General features: G+C 45.1%; 1 protein-coding gene and 1 long non-coding RNA gene across 3 annotated transcripts in view; one reads left to right on the top strand and one right to left on the bottom strand.

Moving 5' to 3' along the window:
- Positions 1 to 18,868, bottom strand: part of SCD5 (stearoyl-CoA desaturase 5) — a 175,896-nt gene that overhangs the window by 69,016 nt on the left and 88,012 nt on the right. For both annotated transcript variants that reach the window (XM_086405120.1, XM_086405121.1), the window contains exon 2: positions 982 to 1,112. In XM_086405120.1, the coding sequence (XP_086261246.1) occupies positions 982 to 1,112 (131 nt within the window). The remainder of the gene's footprint in view (positions 1 to 981; positions 1,113 to 18,868) is intronic.
- LOC147370377 (uncharacterized) overlaps positions 8,874 to 18,868 on the top strand; it is a 50,884-nt gene continuing 40,889 nt past the window's right edge. Inside the window, exon 1 of the long non-coding RNA XR_015165237.1 lies at positions 8,874 to 9,432. This is a non-coding gene — a long non-coding RNA (uncharacterized LOC147370377). The remainder of the gene's footprint in view (positions 9,433 to 18,868) is intronic.

The following is an 18,868-nucleotide window of genomic DNA, read 5'->3' as shown; positions in this document are numbered from 1 at the left end:
AATCCACCAGCCTCCTCTGTCTATGGGATTTTCCAGGCAGGAATACTGGAGTGGGTTGCCATTTCCTTCTCCATGGGATCTTCCTGAACCTGGGTCTCTTGCATTATAGGCAGATTCTTTACCATCTGAGCCACAGGGGAAGCCCAGGGGCCATAAGGAATGGAGTGGAGTGGAGTGGAAATCGCTCAGTTGTGTCTGACTCTTTTGCAACCCCATGGACTGCAGCCTGTCAGGCTCCTCTGTCTATGGAATTCTCCAGGCAAGAATACTAGAGTGGGTAGCCATTCTCTTCTCCAGGGACTCTTCCCAACCCAGGGATCAAACCCGGGTCTCCTGCATTGCAGGTGGATTCTTTACCGTCTGAGCCACCAGGGAAGCCCAGCAACCATCAGAATAAGAATTAAATCTTGAGTCTTCCTAATCCACACTGAGTAATAGACTTTTCACCACAAACCTAAAGCATGACCTCAAGAATATGTGTTGTAGGAGCAACGACTTTGGAGTTAGACTTGCATTGGCCTATCTAGATGTACCATTTTTTAGCCATATAATTAGGAAAGTTCCTTAACATCATGAAGCCTTAGTTTCCTCATCTGTAAAATGGGGACATGCATCACACCTAGCTCGTGGGGTTATGGTGAGGATCAAAGGTGATATGCATTTGGCACACTCAGCATAGAACCTGACCCTCATTAGAGCCAGACAGATGTTGAGGGTTTCAGGGTCATGTTTAGAGCATGGACTCAGGATGAAGGAATCTCCTTTTCTCCTCTGTAGTTTAGCATGCCTTGGTGCTTAAAACCCCCAGGGAACATTTTGCGGTATCAAAAGCCACAAGAAGATAAAAACTTGACACAAGCAGAGAGTGCTTGGGCCTAGAATTGGTGTGAAGGATGTCCACTGTACAGGAAGTGCATCTGTGTCTCCTCCCACACTGCCGTCCGCGCTGAGTCCCTGAGAGTGAGGACCCTCCATTCCCACCTGGAAAGCCATGGAGTTGGCAGCAGCCAGAAATATCCTCAGGGGTAGCTTAGCCTTGTAGGACCTGTGGCTCCACAAACGATGGGCACCAGCTGTCACACCCAGAGCAGTCAGGAGGAAGCAGAAGTAGGCTGCAAGACACAAGCAGGGAGAGAGTCAGCAGGTGTCAGAGCTTTTAACCTTTCTCTCTTCCGAATAGGGACCCATGCGGAATGGTGTCAGAAGCATATGCAGTGTGAAGAATCAATAACTTGGGAAAAGGTAGGCATTTTTTATTGGTTTTTAGCTTTCCAGTATGAGAGAGACATAGAGAGAACTTTCCTTAAGAAACTGGGACCTTGGAACATTCACTTTTTCTATGTTAAACGAATGTATTTCTTGCCAGTCTTGATACAAAATCACAGCCCTATTAGTGTGCATTTGTATTCTTACGTGTCCACTCTTGGTGGAGCTGAAATAGATCTCTAATCTTGCTTCTTAATTGGCACCCATGCCAGGATGACTCTTTTAAATGGCAGTGCCCATTTTCAGGGCTCTTCTAAATGGTTTGAAGGAACTCAGGCCAGACCTAAAAGCAGCAAAGTCTGGCTCAGGGCCAGTAAGAATAAGACTAAAACTGACATCAAGGACAGCTGAGATTTGTCTTCTAGAGCTCCTCACTTCTACCATCACCGTCACTACGACAGGGTTGGTAGAGATGGCCAGGTGGGGATCTAGTTATTTTTTAAAAATTTTATTAGGATACAATTAAGTTACAGTGTTGTGTTAGTTTTAGGTATACAGGAAAGTGAATCTGTTATGTAAACACATAGATCAACCCTTTTTTAGATTCTTTCCCCACATAGGCAATTACAGAGAATTGAATAGAGTTTCTGTGGTATACAGTAGGTCCTTTTACTAGCTACCTATTTTATTTATAGAAGTGTGTATGTGTCAATCCCAATCTTCCCATTTATCCGCCCCCCTGCTTACCCCTCAGGAACCATAAGGTTATTTTCTATATCTGTAACTCTATTTTGGTTTTATAGATAGGTTCACTCATAGCCCTTTTTTTAGATTTCACATATAAGTGATATCATATGATATTTGTCTTTTTCTGTCTGACTTACTTCACTCAGTTTAAGAATCTCTAGTTCTATCCATGTTGCTGCAAAGCGTGTTGTTTTGGTCTTTTTTATGGCTGAGTAATATTCTATTGTATATATGTACCACATCTTCTTTATCCATTTCTCTGTTAATGGACATTTAGGTTGCTTCCACGTCCTGGTTATTGTAAACAGTGATGCAGTTTTTCTCCATGCTGGGTGGGAATTTTCTTAAAGTCAACCTACGGTGGAGCTTATTATCTGCCACACACTTAAATATATTATCTTTAGTCCTGTGTTAGCATCTCATTTTACAGCTGAGAAACTAAGTCTCTGAGTTAAATCCTTCATATAAACCAAAGTCAGCCTGGTTCTAAAGCCTCTGCCCAGAGACCCCACGCTGCCCCCACGTGGTGGTGGTGATTTGTTCTTTGTACAAGACTTGGGAAAGGTTGAGCGCATGGTAGAAAGGAGATCAAAAATCACAATTCCTGAGATTATTTTCTTCTAGTGGTTTTAAAGCAATGTTCCCACAAACTGCTAAATGTCTTATTTGAATTATCTTATTAAAACATAGCAAACAACCCTTATAGGTCTGTATTATTATTGAGTCAAAGGCTTAAAGAAGTTAACTAATTTCCCAGTATCACAAGGTTGCGGAGTGTCTTTGCTAAGAGTCAAACCCAAGTCTGTCTGAACCAAGAACAGAGTACTTGCCCTCTATACTCTCCTTTGCCTCCGGGAGATATCAGGTAAGTTTTATCTTCATTTCTCTACACCCTGGAAAAGGAAATGGCAACCCACTCCAGTGTTCTTGCCTGGAGAATCCCATGGACAGAGGAGTCTGGCAGTCCCTGGGGTTGCAAGAGTTGGACACGACTGAGCGACTAAACCACCACCACCACCTCTACACCCTACATCCTTAACGCATGCATGCTAAGTCACTTCATTCATGTCTGAGTCTTTGCGACTCCATAGACTATAGCCCGTCAGGGTCCTCTGTCCATGGAATTCTCCAGGCAAGAATACTGGAGGGGGTTGCCATTCCTTTCTTCAGGGGATCTTCCCCACCCAGGGATCGAACCTGGGTCTCCTGCACTGCAGGAGATTCTTTACTATCTGAGCCACCAGGGAAGCCCAACGTCCTTAATATTGGATCCAAATCTAAATTTAAAAATGAGCTGCTTCCTTACTAGAGGGGAGAGTCCTGAACTAGGTTATATGTAAGCAGGGTCAGGCAGATAGTCCTAGACAATTGTTTCTACCACTTAGCACATACAAGGCCCTCCATAAAGAAGTGTTAGAGATCAAGTGACCAGCTGTGAATAGATAAATGAGTAGTCATGAACAGTACCCAGGCCAAGTTCTTAGGAAGGCCCTTGTAGGACTTCTTTGGAAGTATTACTAGGGCAACTTCAGTGTCAATATATGTATTTAAAGGGAGCACAATATTATAGCTTCCAAAAGTCAAGTCTGACTGATCTTGACCCTGATATTTATATGGGTCTAAAAATAAGACTCACCCTTGGCACTAAGATTAATGAGTGAACTTGACATGAACTTGACAAATTATTCCTTCCTTGAAAGGTTAAAAACAAAAAGCAACAATCTGCCCATAAATCACAGAAAGTAGCAGTAAATAAAACACTCTGACCTCTTTTGTTATCATAATTTAACCTTGGTCATGAGTCCATGAAATGGACAGCTATTTCCTATGTCATCCCTGGCCTTCATGGCTCTGCCAATAATTTTTTTTCTAACTGTCAAGTGAAATCTATGATGGAAAAATTCAGTGTGACCCTATCTTGCCAGTGGGCTAAGACACTGAACCTTGAGTGCAATAAGATGAATTCCCCAGGCTCCATGATACATATTGGCCTAAAAGCAATCCCTCCAAACCATGGTTCTCAGGGCCTTGCCATGACTATGGCATTGTCTTGTCCTTTTCAAGATCTTCAATATTTCAGGAGTCATTTACCTTGTTGATCTGCTCATGTCTGGGCCCCTGACAATGGGTCTGAGTCAGAGCCTGCACGGGGCAGTTGTGGTTACTGGTTTCCCATGGTCCTTCTTTTGGCAACAAGAATGTAGCTGTTTGACCCAGGCCTTGGCCTTGCATTGTACCCCCATCTACCGTGTTCTGGGAATACAAACCTGACCCAAGCTTTCTCTCTTCTGGCTTAAAGACGAATGCGTGGTTGAAACAGTAAAGAATGAGGCCTGGAGAGCAAGATGTGAAGACGACAGAGAGAGCCAGCTCTACAAGAGACAGGACAGCTGTCTGCACTGAGCCACTGGCTGCAGGCCTTGGAGTTCTACAGTTGTTCTTTTCATCCTTTGAGCCTCCCCAGTATTCCTCCCAGTAATGTGAGCCAACAAATTCCCTTTTCTTGCTAGTTTGCACTAGATTTCTGATAACTAAAATTCTGCAGAACGTCTAGGAAAGAAAGCAATCTTTTGGTCATAGTCCAAATGAGGATAAACAGAAAAAATCTTGGGCTGGTTATGAGGCTTTATGGGATATTCCATTTAGCAGGTCTCAGTTTTCCTACTTTGATAGGGCTAGTTTGAGAAATTCTTAACCTCTCTTCTATGAGGTTTGTGGAGAGTAATATCCAAACAAGTTTCAATGAATGCTGGCTAGTTGGCTCTGAGGTAGTGAATAATCAGATACAGAATTGATGCCTTTGAAAAAAAAGGAGTAATGGGCAGTGTCAATAACTTTACCAAGTAATTCATACCTCATAGAGCAAAGTGCTAAAGTAATAGAAACTGGAATCACAAAATCACAGAACAGTAAGCAACACACGGATTGGTCTAACCAAATAAGAGTCACCAATTCTGGTTAGCTGAAGCCAAAAAGACATGTATTAAATAGATATTAAGTAGTCTGTGGAACTCACGAGGAGGTTGCAGGATAGGGTTTTGGTTCACAGCCTCCAAGATGGCGCCAGTGCTGCCTAACCCTTCAATTCACAGCCTTGCGTAGTCTTCTCCCCTTGAGTAATTTTCTTCTAACCAAAGGCTCATAGCAATATTGAGGGACTATCATTTCCATTATTTGGTTACAAAAGATATGACTTCTATTTTGTTAGCAGATTCTTTCTTCCCTTGGGTTTGGTGAAGTAAGCTGCCATACTGGGAAGGCTAGGCTGGCAAAGAACTCAGGGTGGCCTTCATCCAACAGTCAGTGAGGAAATGAGGCCCTCGGTTCAACAGTCCTCAAGGAACCAAGTCCCGCCAACAACAATGCAAGTGAGCTTGGCAGTAGATCCTTCCCCAGTCAGGCCTTCAGTTAAGACCACAGTCCTGGCCAGCACACTGCTGCCTCATGAGAGACCCTGAAGCAGACAGTCCAGCCTAGCTGAATCTGGATCCCTGCTCCATATAAACTATCAGAAAATGAACCTATGTTGTTTTAAACCGCTGACTTTGGGAGTACTTTGTTCTGCAGCTGAAAGTGATTAATATAAGACCTGAACAGGAATTTTTCCATGCGGGAAGGAAGGTACAGTCTAAATCCCAGTTTAAGAATGGTTTGCCATCTATAGGGATGGACAGTAGATTCAAGTTGCATGGGGTGGAGGGCAGGGAGGAGAAGCATTGGGTGACTGCTAATAGGTATAGGGTTTGGGGGCTAAAGAGTGATAAAAATGTTCTGAAATTGATTTTGGTGACTGTTACACAAACCTGTGAATATAATTAAAATTAATGAATTGCACATTTTGAATAGCTGAGTTGTATGGTATGAGTTATAGCTCAATAAAGTCATTACTAAAAAATGACCGAGCTTCTATTAGATTTTGTTATTATGTGTATTTTCTCAGTGTGAATAAAATAGACATGTCACAAAAGGACATAGGACAAAACAAAGAAAAATCAACCATTTGCCTAGGATGGACACTTGATATGTGGGCACACATATCACACCATGGACCCTTAAATCTTCCATAGCTGCCAAGAAGAGTGTCTGTTTGACCCTACACCTATGCATGAATCTATCTAGACCAAAGATTCCAAGGCAGAATCACCTACTTGCCAGTGTTCGGATCACAGTCCACGCTCTACCGACAAAAGAGAGAATCCATGGTCTCTTTGGCTTCCATGGTGGAAGGCAGAGTCTCTCACCGATCTGGATTCCTCCACTGGAGCAATGTGTGGAGAATAACTGAAGTGACCCTCTCTGGACCACAAAACCAGAGAACAGTCTGGGGGGGGGAAATGTATATATATACATATATATATATACATGCTGCTGCTGCTAAGTCACTTCAGTCACATCCGACTCTGTGTGAACCCATAGATGGCAGCCCACCAGGCTCCTCTGTCCATGGGATTTTCCAGGCAAGAGTACTGTAGTGGGTTGCCATTGCCTTCTCCGATATACATACATATGTGTGTGCTAAGTCACTTCAGCCATATCTGACTCTTTGTGACGCTATGGACTGTAGCCCACTAGGCTCCACTGGAATTCTCCAGGCAAGAATACTGGAGCAGGCTCCATTTCCTTCTCCAAGGGGTCCTCCTGACCCAGGGATCAACCTTGCATCTCCTGCATTGGCAGGCGGGTTCTTTACCACTAGAGCCACCAGGGTATGTATATATATATATTCATTATAGATTAATAATGCTATACAGTAGGTCCTTGCTCTCTGTTTATTTTATATATAGTAGTGTGTATAGTTTGGGCTTTCCTGGTTGCTCAGATGGTAAAAAATCTACCTGCAATGCAGGGGATGCAGGTTTGATCCCTGGGTGGGGAAGATCCTCTGGAGAAAGAAATGGCAACCCACTCCAGTATTTTTGCCTGGAGAATTCCATGGACAGAGGAGCCTGTCAGGCTACAGTCCATGGGATTGCAAAGAGTTGGACATGACTGAGTGACTCTTTTACTTTATTTTCAGTTCAGTGTGTATAGTACGTCTTAAAATAACCTCTTTTCATTCACCCTCAAATACTTTGCACGCATAAGATCATTGTAATCTCTATTACGGGAGCAGTAAAGATGAAAAAATCGGTATTTGGGGACAGAGTGTGCAAAAAGAAGTTGGTTTCTATAATTTCTTAAATGAGTGCACAGTAAAATTCCAATTAAAAAAAGAAAAATGCACTGCACTGCCTAACAGTGTCAGCAGGGAGGCTGGAGAAAGGGGTCTGCTCTCACTGCCTGCCTGCCATGGACCCGCACTTCACCAATATGTCTTTTATTGTTTTGTTTCTATGTGGTAGATATCTAATCCCCATTTCACAGATGTGTAAAATTGAAGGCCAGAGCCTAAATGCCTCGGGATTTCACAAGGACAGAGCTGGGGCCCCAAAACCAGCTCAGTCCAGCCCAAGCCCTCTCCCCTGGTGCCAGGGTCGCCAGCCCTGACTGCCCATTGCAGTCATCTGGGATCTTTAACATTTGAGAGATCCATCAATTCAGTTCAGTTCAGCCACTCAGTCGTGTCCGACTCTTTGCGACCCCATGAATTGCAGCATGCCAGGCCTCCCTGTCCATCACCAACTCCTGGAATTCACTCAAACTCATGTCCATTGAGTCAGTGATGCCATCCAGCCATCTCATCCTCTGTTGTCCCCTTCTCCTCCTGCCCCCAGTCCCTCCCAGCATCAGGGTCTTTTTCAATGAGTCAACTCTTCACATGAGGTGGCCAAAGTACTGGACTTGCACCTTTACCATCATTCCTTCCAAAGAACACCCAGGGCTGATCTCCTTTAGAGTAGACTGGTTGGATCTCCTTGCAGTCCAAGGGACTCTCAAGAGTCTTCTCCAACACCACAGTTCAAAAGCATCAATTCTTCGGTGCTCAGCTTTCTTCACAGTCCAACTCTCACATCCATACATGACCACTGGAAAAACCCTAGCCTTGACTAGACGGACCTTTGTTGGCAAAGTAATGTCTCTGCTTTTCAATATGCTATGTAGGTTGGTCATAACTTTTCTTCCAAGGAGTAAGCATCTTTTAATTTCATGGTTGCAGTCACCATCTGCAGTGATTTTGGAGCCCAGAAAAATAAAGTCTGACACTGTTTCCACTATTTCCCCATCTATTTCCCATGAAGAGATGGGACCAGATGCCATGATCTTCATTTTCTGAATGTTGAGCTTTAAGCCAACTTTTTCACTCTCCTCTTTCACTTTCATCGAGAGATCCATAGGGCCCAGTGAATCAGAGATGAGGGCCCACAGAGCAGGGATCTCTCTCCAGAGGGGACTGTGATGCACAACCGGGGCTGAGAAACCACTGCCCCGTAATGTACGTCCCCCCTTAGAGGCCATCTGGTCCCTTCCCCTGAACTTACAAATGGAGAAACCTAGACCCAGAGTGCACTGCACTCCCTCCAACCCCCCCACCCGCACCCCACGCTGACTCCCACGGGGCTTGGTAAATGCTCAGCAGTTTGGGAGCTGGAAACAGCAAGCTGTCCTTTCATGTGGACCCAGGCCGCCTGTACTCTTCTCCTGGCGGCTCCCTTTGATGGTGTGAGATGATCCCTGATCCCCTCACTGGAGGCTTTGATATCCACGCACTGGACTGGAAGGCGGGTATGCAGTGGGACCCAGGCGGGAGAACTCAAGCTTGCAGGGACTTGCCTTCCACCAGAGAAGCAGGGAGGTGAGGCAGAGGGCAGGAATCAGAGGGTGAAGGCTCCTGGCATCAGGGCCACATGTAGCGGGAGAGGCAGGGGTGGGGCAGAGCCTGCATGGGAGAAAACAAAGCACTTGGCTATCTGCCTTTTTGGCTCAAGTGTTTTGAAGGTCACTTTGGGGCTCTGGCCAACAAACGATTGTTTCTCTTCTCCAGTCTTTCCTAGATTTGGCAGATCAGTGGAGAAAAGTAGACACAGCCATAGATGAATCGAGAGATGCACACAGAGATACATATATACATATGAGTAAATAATGCGGACTTCCTAGTGGTAAAGAACCCATCTGCCAATGAAGCAAATGGGTCAGGAAGATCCGAAGGAGAAGAGAGTGGCTCCCCAGTCCAGTATTCTTGCCTGGAGAATTATATGGACAGAGGAGCCTGGCAGGCTACAGTCCACGGAATGGTGAAGAGTCAGACACGACTGAAGCGACTTAGCACGTATCCCTGGTGGTCCAGTAGTTAAGAATCCACCCGCCAATGCAGGGGACACCTGTTCGATCCCTGGTCTGGGAAGATCATACATGTGAGGAGGCACCTAAACCCGTGGGCTACAACTACTGCCCGCCTAAAGCCTGTGCTCTGCAGTAAGAGAAGCCACTGCAATGAGAAGCCTGTGCACCGGCAACCAGAGAGCAGCCCTCATTCACTGCAACTAGAGGAAGCCTGCGTTCAGCAAGGTGCTCAGCAAGGAAGACCCGAGGCAGCCAAAAGTAAGTAAGTTAACAGTAGAAAAGCAATCTTTCTCTGGGCTTTATATCTTTATCCCTAAAATGGAGAAAGTCTTTAAGTAATAAAGTAATAATAAGTAAGTATATAGCATTATGGTTAAGATGAACCTGGGCTGAATCCCTGGTATATCACCTTTCAGTGTGACTTTATCTCTAGACCTTGGTCTCTTCATCCATAAAATGGGAACACAGCCTGCCCTAGAGGCTTGCCGTAAGGACTGAACGCAGCAGTGAACCTACAGTGTGAGCCAGGCCTGGCAAGCAGCACTGGTAGGTGCTACTGCCCCAGTTGTGAACGCCAGCCCACTGCCTCTGAAACTAGCCCTTTCCCGGCTAACCCCCTGTGACGACACTCACGCTCTTTATCACTCTGAGCTGGAGATTCTCAAGAGGATGAGCAATCTTGCCTACTCCCTTTCCTGAGACCTTTAGCAAAGACTCCAGACACTGTTCGTTGTCACAAACCACAGCTGGAAGGGTGTTACTGGCATCTGGTGGGTAGAGGCAGGGATAGTGCTGAGTAGCCTGCAATGCCTGCAACAAAGAAGGACCGTGACCAAAATGTCAGGAGTGCCGAGGCAGAGAGTCCTGTTCTGATTTCTTGGGACAGTCCTTGAAACCTAGTGTGACTACGCTGGCCTTGCTTCCTCACACCTCTGATTTCATGGGGAGTTATGGGAGTAACTCATGTTTCACGTATACACATAATATAATGTAATGCAACATAGGCCAAAAAGTTTGTTCAGGTTTTCTGTAACATCATATGGAAGAACTCGAATGAACTTTTTGGCCGACCCAATGTAACATAACATATGATGAACAAGCTGAAAAGAAAGAACTAGGACAAAAAGCCAATAGTATTTTAGGCCATTGATTCTTGAACGTTAAAGGGCCAGGGGTCTTGCAAAATGCAGATGCCCAGCTCTACTCTCAGAGATTCAGTAGATCCGGGGAGAGATCCGGAACTTTTGCTACTAACAAGTCTGCAGGCGGCGCTGGTGCTGTTGGTTCAGGGTCTGAGTGTTTAGCCCACCCACCAGTGAGTGTTTGGCTGACCCACCAGATGTGAGAGAGAGGGGCTAATAAAGGGCTGGCCCTCTAGGGCCACTCACCTCATGAGACGCTGTAACAAAGAGTTGCAATTAGACCTTAGGTCTTCCAGTAAAAGGTTTGGATTTATAACATTTGAGATTCCAAGGCAAATTCCTCCTAGATACTATTTGAACACTTGACTCGAAATCAGAACATTTTTACAAGGTCACGAGAACTGTGGGCTTACAGGCAAAGGGCTTCTTTTGACTATTAAATCTTCCAAATTCTGTAATATTTTAAAAAATTGAGTTGATTTACAGTGTTGTCTTAGTAATTCCAGCATACGGCACAATAACCAACAGTCTTTGTGATCCCCGCCTCTTTCCTCTTCACCACCTTCTCCTCTGTGGCACATGGGCTGCAGGCGTCTTGAAGGAAGTGCCCACATCTTCTAGATTCAACAGAAAGGGAACAGAACAGAAGGGAGAAGATAGATTTCTTGCATTTCACAGGTACTGCCTATTTTCCTCCAGCATCCTTCCTGCCTTCAGTTAGTTTCACTTAGACCATTCTGAAGTCCTGGGCAAAGCCTCCTTTTCCTAGTTGATTTACAAAATATATGACAAGTAGTATAAAAGTCATAGCAGATCACTAACAACCAGTAATCTTGCCTGGAAAATCCTATGGATGGAGGAGCCTGGTAGGCTGCAGTCCATGGGGTCGCTAAGAGTCGGACACGACTGAGGGACTTCACTTCCACTTTTCACTTTCATGCACTGGAGAAGGAAATGGCAACCCACTCCAGTGTTCTTGCCTGGAGAATCCCAGGGACGGGGGAGCCTGGTGGGCTGCCGACTATGGGGTCGCACAGAGTTGGACATGACTGAAGTGACTTAGCAGCAGCAGCAGCAGCAACTGCAGAGTATAGCATAGCGTGTTTCCTCTCTGCTGTTGCACCCTGCTATCTATTCAGTTTAGTCGTTCAGTTGTGTTCGACTCTTTGTGACCCCATGGATTGCAGCATGCCAGGCTTCCCTGTCTATCACCAACTCCCAGAGCTTGCTCAAACTCATGTCCATTGAGTTGGTGATGCCATCCAACCATCTCATCCTCTGTTGTCCCCTTCTCCTCCTACGCTCAATCTTTCCCAGTATCAGGGTCTTTTCTAATGAGTCAGTTCTTCACATCAGGTGGCCAAAAGATTGGAGTTTCAGCTTCAGCATCAGTCCTTCCAATGAATATTTAGGATACGCTGGTTTGATCTCCTTGCAGTCCAAGGGACTCTCAAGAGCCTTCTCCAGAACCACAGTCTAAAAACATCAATTCTTCAGCGCTAAGCTTTCTTTATAGTCCAACTCTCACATCCATACCTGACTACTAGAAAAACCATAGCTTTGACTAGATGGACCTTTGTTGGTAAAGTAATGTCTCTGCTTTTGAATATGCTGTCTAGGTTGGTCATAGCTTTTCTTCCAAGGAGCAAGCGTCTTTTAATTTCATGGTTGCAGTCACCATCCACAGTGATTTTGGAGCCCCCCAAAATAAGTCTGTCACTGTTTCCATTGTTTCCCCATCTATTTGCCATGAAGTGATGGAACTGGATGCCATGACCTCAGTTTTTTGAATGTTGAGTTTTAAGCCATCTTTTTCACTCTTCTCTTTCACTTTCATAAACAAAAAAGAAGGTAAGCATTCGAGTCTTTTCCAGGACCTCATTCTGTATCCACAGGTGTCATTTCAGGTACTCAGGCTGAGCCAGGCATCCCTGTTAGATGCTCTCTGGCCCTCTGTGTTTTCCAACATGCAAATCATCATATTGTAATTATACAAGGAATTGTTCATCTAATACCATCTAAAAATAAACTCCAGGAGGGCAGGAATCTTGTCTGTCCTTACATATATTGTCAGCTGGTACTTGTGCAACTATTGTAATTATATAATGTATGTATATAATTGTATAACAACTCTTTGTGACCCCATAGACTATACAGTCCATGGAATACTCTTAGGTCGGAATACTCTAGGCCAGGATATTGGACTGGGTAGGCTTTCGCTTCTCCAGGGGATCTTCTCAACCTAGGGATTGAACCCAGGTCTCCTGCATTGCAGGCGGATTCTTTACCAGCTGAGCCACCAAGGAAGCCCAAGAATACTGGAGTGGGTAGCCTATCCCTTCTCCAGCGGATCTTTCCGACCTAGGAATTGAATTGAGGTCTCCTGAATTGCAGGCAGATTCTTTACCAACCGAGCTATCAGGAAAGCCATTATAATAACTTAGCTAGGGGAAAATATGCAACCATGCTGATTGGTTTCACTTTAAAATTCATAAACCATAACTATAGTTCAGCTTGCGTTATTACCCAGAAATCATATTACTTTCCCCTGGTCCATATGGGCTCCCTCCCTCCTAGACAACTGTTTCATACCTGTTTTGATCACCTTGCCCCCTCCCCAGTCTCCCTCCCCCACTTCATATGATAACGTTGCTTCTGTTGGAGGGCAGAACTTCCCCAGGCCCCACCACCTGTACCCCCTCACCCTTCAGCGCCCGAGCCTGTGCACCCTGCATTTCTCCATTCCTACAGATGGCCAGTGCACATATCCTTTAAGGCCGGTCCTTTCTTGGGCATCTTATCCACTCTGTCCTACTCAGTTGCTCTGCCATTTCCCCCTCTCTCTGTATCGAACACCCTCTTACTATTCCCATAGCCTACAATCAAGCTGTTATTTCTCTCATTTTAATAAACAAAATTTAAAAACCTCTGTTGACACTCTCCCCCCATCTAGAACCTACTCGCTTTCTCTGTTCCTCTTTACACAGAATTCACTGAATTACAGATCTTCACTTCCGATCCTAATCAAAACTACTCCTACCAGTCCAGCCAAGACAGACGTGGCCCCTTTCCTTGTGGGCAATCTCTACGTGTATGTTAAGAAAGTAAACATGTGGGTGATGAACACAGTGAAGGAGAGGCAGAAGTGCTACCGGAGTCCCCAAAGGAGGGACTGACGTTCCACGCAGAGGTGACATTGTGCGCAAAGGCACAGAGGCTCCTGGGAGGAGCCCTGCCAAGTGGCGGGGTCTGGCTCCTGGGAGGGGATGTGGAGTGAAACAAAATGCAAAAAACAGGCAGTGACCCGACCAGGAAGGTGCTTAACGTTATAGACTTAATCTTGAGGACAAGAGGGTTCCACTAAAGAATGTTACACGGTCAGGGAGTTCCCTGTGGTCCAGTGGTTGAGAATCTATCTGCCTTGCAGGGCGGGGGACGCGGGTCCTATCCCAGTTGGGAGAACTAAGGTCCCATATGCCACGGGCCAACTAAGCCCTCGCACGGCAACTAGAGAGCCTGCACGAGCCAGACCGCACGCTCCACACCTGGAGAAACTTGTGTGCCACAACCAGACGCAGAAAGCCTGCACGCCGAAATGGAGAGCCCTCTTGACCAAGAAATACACACAATTTTAAAATAGTGTTATATGATCACATTTAGAATGACAGATGTAAGCGTGCTATGGAAGATGGAATCTAGTAGGCTGAAACTATCCCTTGTGCTGAATACTCTCCACGAGCCCTTGCAGACACACACCTTCTCTTTTTTTTGCTGTTCTGTGCCCTAGGAGGCTGGCTTCTATCAGCTAGACCAAAGGGCTCCTTCTGGAGCTGGACTAGCTGCATCAGGATTACTTGAGGAGCTTTAAAATCTATACACATCTTCTAGATCCTTATGCCCACGAGGCTGGAGTACCTAACTCCAGATGGTCCAGTTATATAGCCAATTATAGGAGTGATGGACAAGGAGAGTGATGAACAAGGAGAGTGCTCCTTAAACTAATGTGCCCATCAATCACCTAGTGCACGCCTACTCAGTCCCTCAGTCGTGTCTGACTGTGCGACCCCATAGACTGAAGCTCATCAGGCTCTTCTGTCCATAGGATTCTCCAGGCAACAATACTGGAGTGGGTAGCCATTCCCTTTTCCAGGGGATCTTCCCAACCCAAGGATCAAACCCAGGTCTCTTGTGTCTCCTGCATTGCAGGAGGATTCTTTACCCACTGAGCCATCTGGGAAGCCCCATAAATCACCTAGGGGTTTCATTAAATTGCCGATACCTAATCCAGTAAGTCTGGACAGAGCTAGAGATTCTGCATTTCCAACAAACTCCCAGGTAATGCCACTGCTATTATCCCAGGGACCACACTTCAAGTTGCAAGACACTGGGTAACTCCTGCAGAGAATCTAGGACCAAGGAAACCCAGCTTCTCCTCTTAGTTTCTTATGCAAGCAAAAGTATGTTTAGGACAGAAGCCCAGGAGCGAGGTCTCATCTCCCTACCCACAACTGGTGCTCACTCTTCCTACCTTCTCTTCCTTGCCTTCTTTCTTTTCTCGAGTACAGAGTGAAAAAGTTTATTTCAGGTAGATTTAAATTTATTTTTTATTTATTATTTTTTCACTGCACCACGCAGCATGTGATTCTTAGTAGTTCCCTGACCAGGGATTGAACCCACGCACTCTGCAGGGGAAGCTCGAAGTTTTAACCACTGAACTGCCATGGAAATCCTTATTTCAGGTAGATTTTAAAATTTACAAGACGAGGAAAGGGCTGCCTTCAAAGCATCGCTAAAACAATTCCAAGACATAAAAACACAAGAATTGAACTGCTTAAAGAACAATGGCACTGCAATACCGTCAAGCCTTGGTGTGGAAGAGGTCTGATTAAAGAAAAAAGGTCCCTGGGTATGAATAAGATATTTGTTAAACCGAATCTTAAGAGCTCTTAATCATCACTGAATGGTGTTGACAGCCTTTCCCCTGAAGCAAAGTATGTAAAACATGTTGACCAAGCTGAATTGTTGGGGGAAGAGAGGAGAAGAGGAGTTTATTTTCTTTTGGTTCTTAAGAAAATGTCAGAAACTTAACATTGTTCCGCTTTCAGTTCATTTCTAAAAATATCTGGCATCTACTCCAAGTGGCCACATGTATAAGAAGAGCTATATTTGGAGCTGCCAATCATGTAACATTTTACTAGAAATGCAAAAAAAAACATAAAAATCAGGATTACTTTATGATTTTATGATTTATCGATATTTGTTCAGTACGACACCACCCTAATGGCAGAAAAGGAAGAGGAACTAATAAGCTTCTTGATGAAGGTAAAAGAGGAGCGTGAAAAAGTTGGCTTAAAACTCAACATTCAAAAAACAAAGATCATGACATCCAGTCCCATCATTTCATGGCAAACAGATGGGGAAACATTGGAAACAGTGACAGACTTTATTTTCTTGGCCTCTAAAATCACTGTGGATGGTGACTGCAGCCATGAAATTAAAAGATGCTTGCTCCTTGAAAGAAGAGCTATGACCAACCTAGCTGCTAAGTTGTTTCAGTCGTGTCCGACTCTGTGCGACCCCACAGACGACAGCCCACCAGGCTCCCCCGTCCCTGGGATTCTCCAGGCAAGAACACAGGAGTGGGTTGCCATTTCCTTCTCCAATGCAGGAAAGTGAAAAGTGAAAGTGAAGTTGCTCAGTCGTGTCCGACTCCTAGCGACCCCACGGACTGCAGCCTACCAGGCTCCTCCATCCATGGGATTTTCCAGGCAAGAGTACTGGAGTGGGGTGCCATTGCCTTCTCCGTGACCAACCTAGACAGGATATTAAAAAGCAGAGACATTACTTTGCCGACAGTGGTGTGTATAGTCAAAAGCTATGGTTTTTCCAATAGTCACACAGAGATGTGAGAGTTGGGCAATAAAAAAGGCTGAGCGCTGAAGAATTGATGCCTTCAAACTGTGGTGTTAGAGAAGACTCTTGAGAGTCCCTTGGACTGCAAGGAGATCCAACCAGTCCATCCTAAAGGAAATCAGTCCTGACTATTCATTGGAAGGACTGATGCTGAAGCTGAAGCTCCAATCCTTTGACCACCTGATGCAAAGAGCCAACTCATTAGAAAAGGCCCTGATGCTGGGGAAAATTGAAGGCAGGAGGAGAAGGGGGCAACAGAGATTGAGATGGTTAGACGGCATCACTGACTCAACAGACATGAGTTTGAGCAAACTTAGGAAAATAGTGAAGGACAGGGAAGCCTGATGTGCTGCAGTCTAAGGGGTCGCAAAGAGTCAGACATGACTGAGCGACTGAAAAACAACTCGACACCGAAGCAAGTCCTTGAGAGAGAACTATTTCAGAGCACAAACAAGTTCAGAATGGGATCTTTTCAGCGTGGTTTCCTGCTCCCTCTGTGCTTCTTACTTTCTTGTTCAAGACTTCTTCTTGTTATTATTTAGTCAGTAAATCATGTCCGATTCTTTGTGACCCCATGGACTGTAGCCCACCAGCCTCCTTTATCCATGGGATTTTCCAGGCAAGAATGCTGGAATGGGTTGTCAATTCCTCCTCCAGGGGATCTTCCTGGATCAGGGATCAAACCCACAGCTCCTACATTGGCAGACAGCTTCTTTACCACTAAGCCACCAGGGAAGCTCTCAAGACTTCTCCTCTCCCTCAAATAACACAAAGCTTCTTTGGGGTGGAGGGGATCATTTATTAGGTGTGGGAATCAGCTCATTGGAACAGCTCATGGAAAATGCTGGCTCTTTATATAGAGAAGTGCGGGGGTGCACAAATAAATCCGAGAATTCACAAGTGAATTGTCTGCCTATCTTTTCCTAGCTGGGGATGGGGGGATACCATCTTACTTTTTTTTTTAGTCTTAGTTCCCTTATCTATGAAACACACAAGCTAACAAAAGACTATCTCAGAAAGTTATCGTGAGACAAATAAAAAAAATATATAAGGTGGTTTTAACAAATAGTAATATCTTAATCAACATTACTGAAAACACCATTTATTCTTATTGCTAGGCAAAGATTTTCAGACAGAGGAAAGGAAGCAGGGTCTTCAGAGGAAAGAATGCCCCAAGTTTCAAAGCAACAATTCTCCTTACGCTGATTCTCAGCCCTCCCAGCTTCTTGGAGGTGAATTTGGCAAAAGCAAGCAGAGTTCATGATACAGAATAACTCCCATCATTCCCTCCCTCCCTCTAGCTCACTCTCTCACACACACACACACAGTCAAAATCGGGAGAAAACTATCAAAATTAGAATTAGAGATAACTGAATACAAAGAGAATAATGCACGGCACTATAGGCACACTGAATTTCCTTTTTCATTAATTATTCAGTTGTGATTTTTCTCCTGGGCAGTAACTACGTGTGTGTAAGGAGAGAGAGAGAGAGAGTGAGACAGAGTGGATTCATATACATCATATTGTTCTAAGTATGTGCACACTTATTAATGTCTTTAACCATAAATAGAAAACTTCAATATCTAGAATGTCAATCCCCCTGAAGGAAGGAAGACCAAAATTTAGAAACAGCCCCCAAACTGGTCATTTGAGGGAACTAGAAAAAAAGAATAATTTCGGCCCTTCTCATCTGTATTATCTGGGTACTTATGAGTTTTCATTCTCTCTCCCCACTAACAAGCTATTTATTTCCCTACAGGGATTAAGACAGCCAGGGGTTGAAGCCCGCGCCAGAGGCTTAGGCAGGCGTCAGCAGGCATTAGCGGCCATGAACCAGGAAGCCGTGCCAACCAGACCCTCAGAGGGCTGAGTGCTGGGCCTGGAGGGGTGTCTCGGAGGAAAGTTCTGACAGGAGAAGCCCAAGGCACCTCTGCTGCTTTGATGTTTGAGCCCTCTGAAGGGCAGGGAATTAAAGTGACGTGTAGGGAAGGCTTCTGGGAGCCACAGCTCTCTGTCTGTCTTCATTCCTCCCCGAGTATCTCCTCCCCATCTTCATTCACTCTTCTGATCAGGGAAGGGTCCTCCCCAGGGCTCCACGTGAATACAGTGGGCTTGGAACAAACCTCCCCACAGAGCAGCCACAGGACAGAGACAAAACCCATTTGGCGGTGGAAGTGCCTTGATGCCCCCAAAGGGAAAAATGATGAAACATAGTCCTTCCAACGTTATTTTACCACAATGTTTCTGCCTTAAAGAAAAGAGTTAAAATTTTCATAAGACAGCATTCTATCAAGACACCAAGAAATCCCCTTCGACTCTGATTGTCAACCACATCCTCAGGGCAGCCTGACCTAATTCACAAGCTCCGGTCTCAAGAGATTCCCTCACACATTTCTATTCCTGCCAAGTCTCCTTAAGTTATTGTGAATAACCCAAGGCGGGTTGGGTTTGTCTTTTCTTTGCAGCATAATCCAGGGCCTGCTTTTCTGATCGTCACAGGTTCTGAAGCAAAAAGTCCAGCCTGATTTTATAAGTTGCCTTAGCAAAATATTTGGTTCTTCCCTTCCTCGACAAGCACACACCAATGCCTTCCGTGTGCCCGGCTGTCTAGAAGGTACTCAGCACGGAAATGGTCAAT

Source organism: Bos grunniens, chromosome 6 (assembly GCF_055505025.1).
Source record: "Bos grunniens cultivar Pamir isolate PY7600 chromosome 6, Bosgru_T2T1.0, whole genome shotgun sequence".
NCBI lineage: Eukaryota > Metazoa > Chordata > Mammalia > Artiodactyla > Bovidae > Bos > Bos grunniens.
Note: the sequence above shows the minus strand (reverse complement) of the source record. Positions and strands in the feature narration are given on the sequence as shown.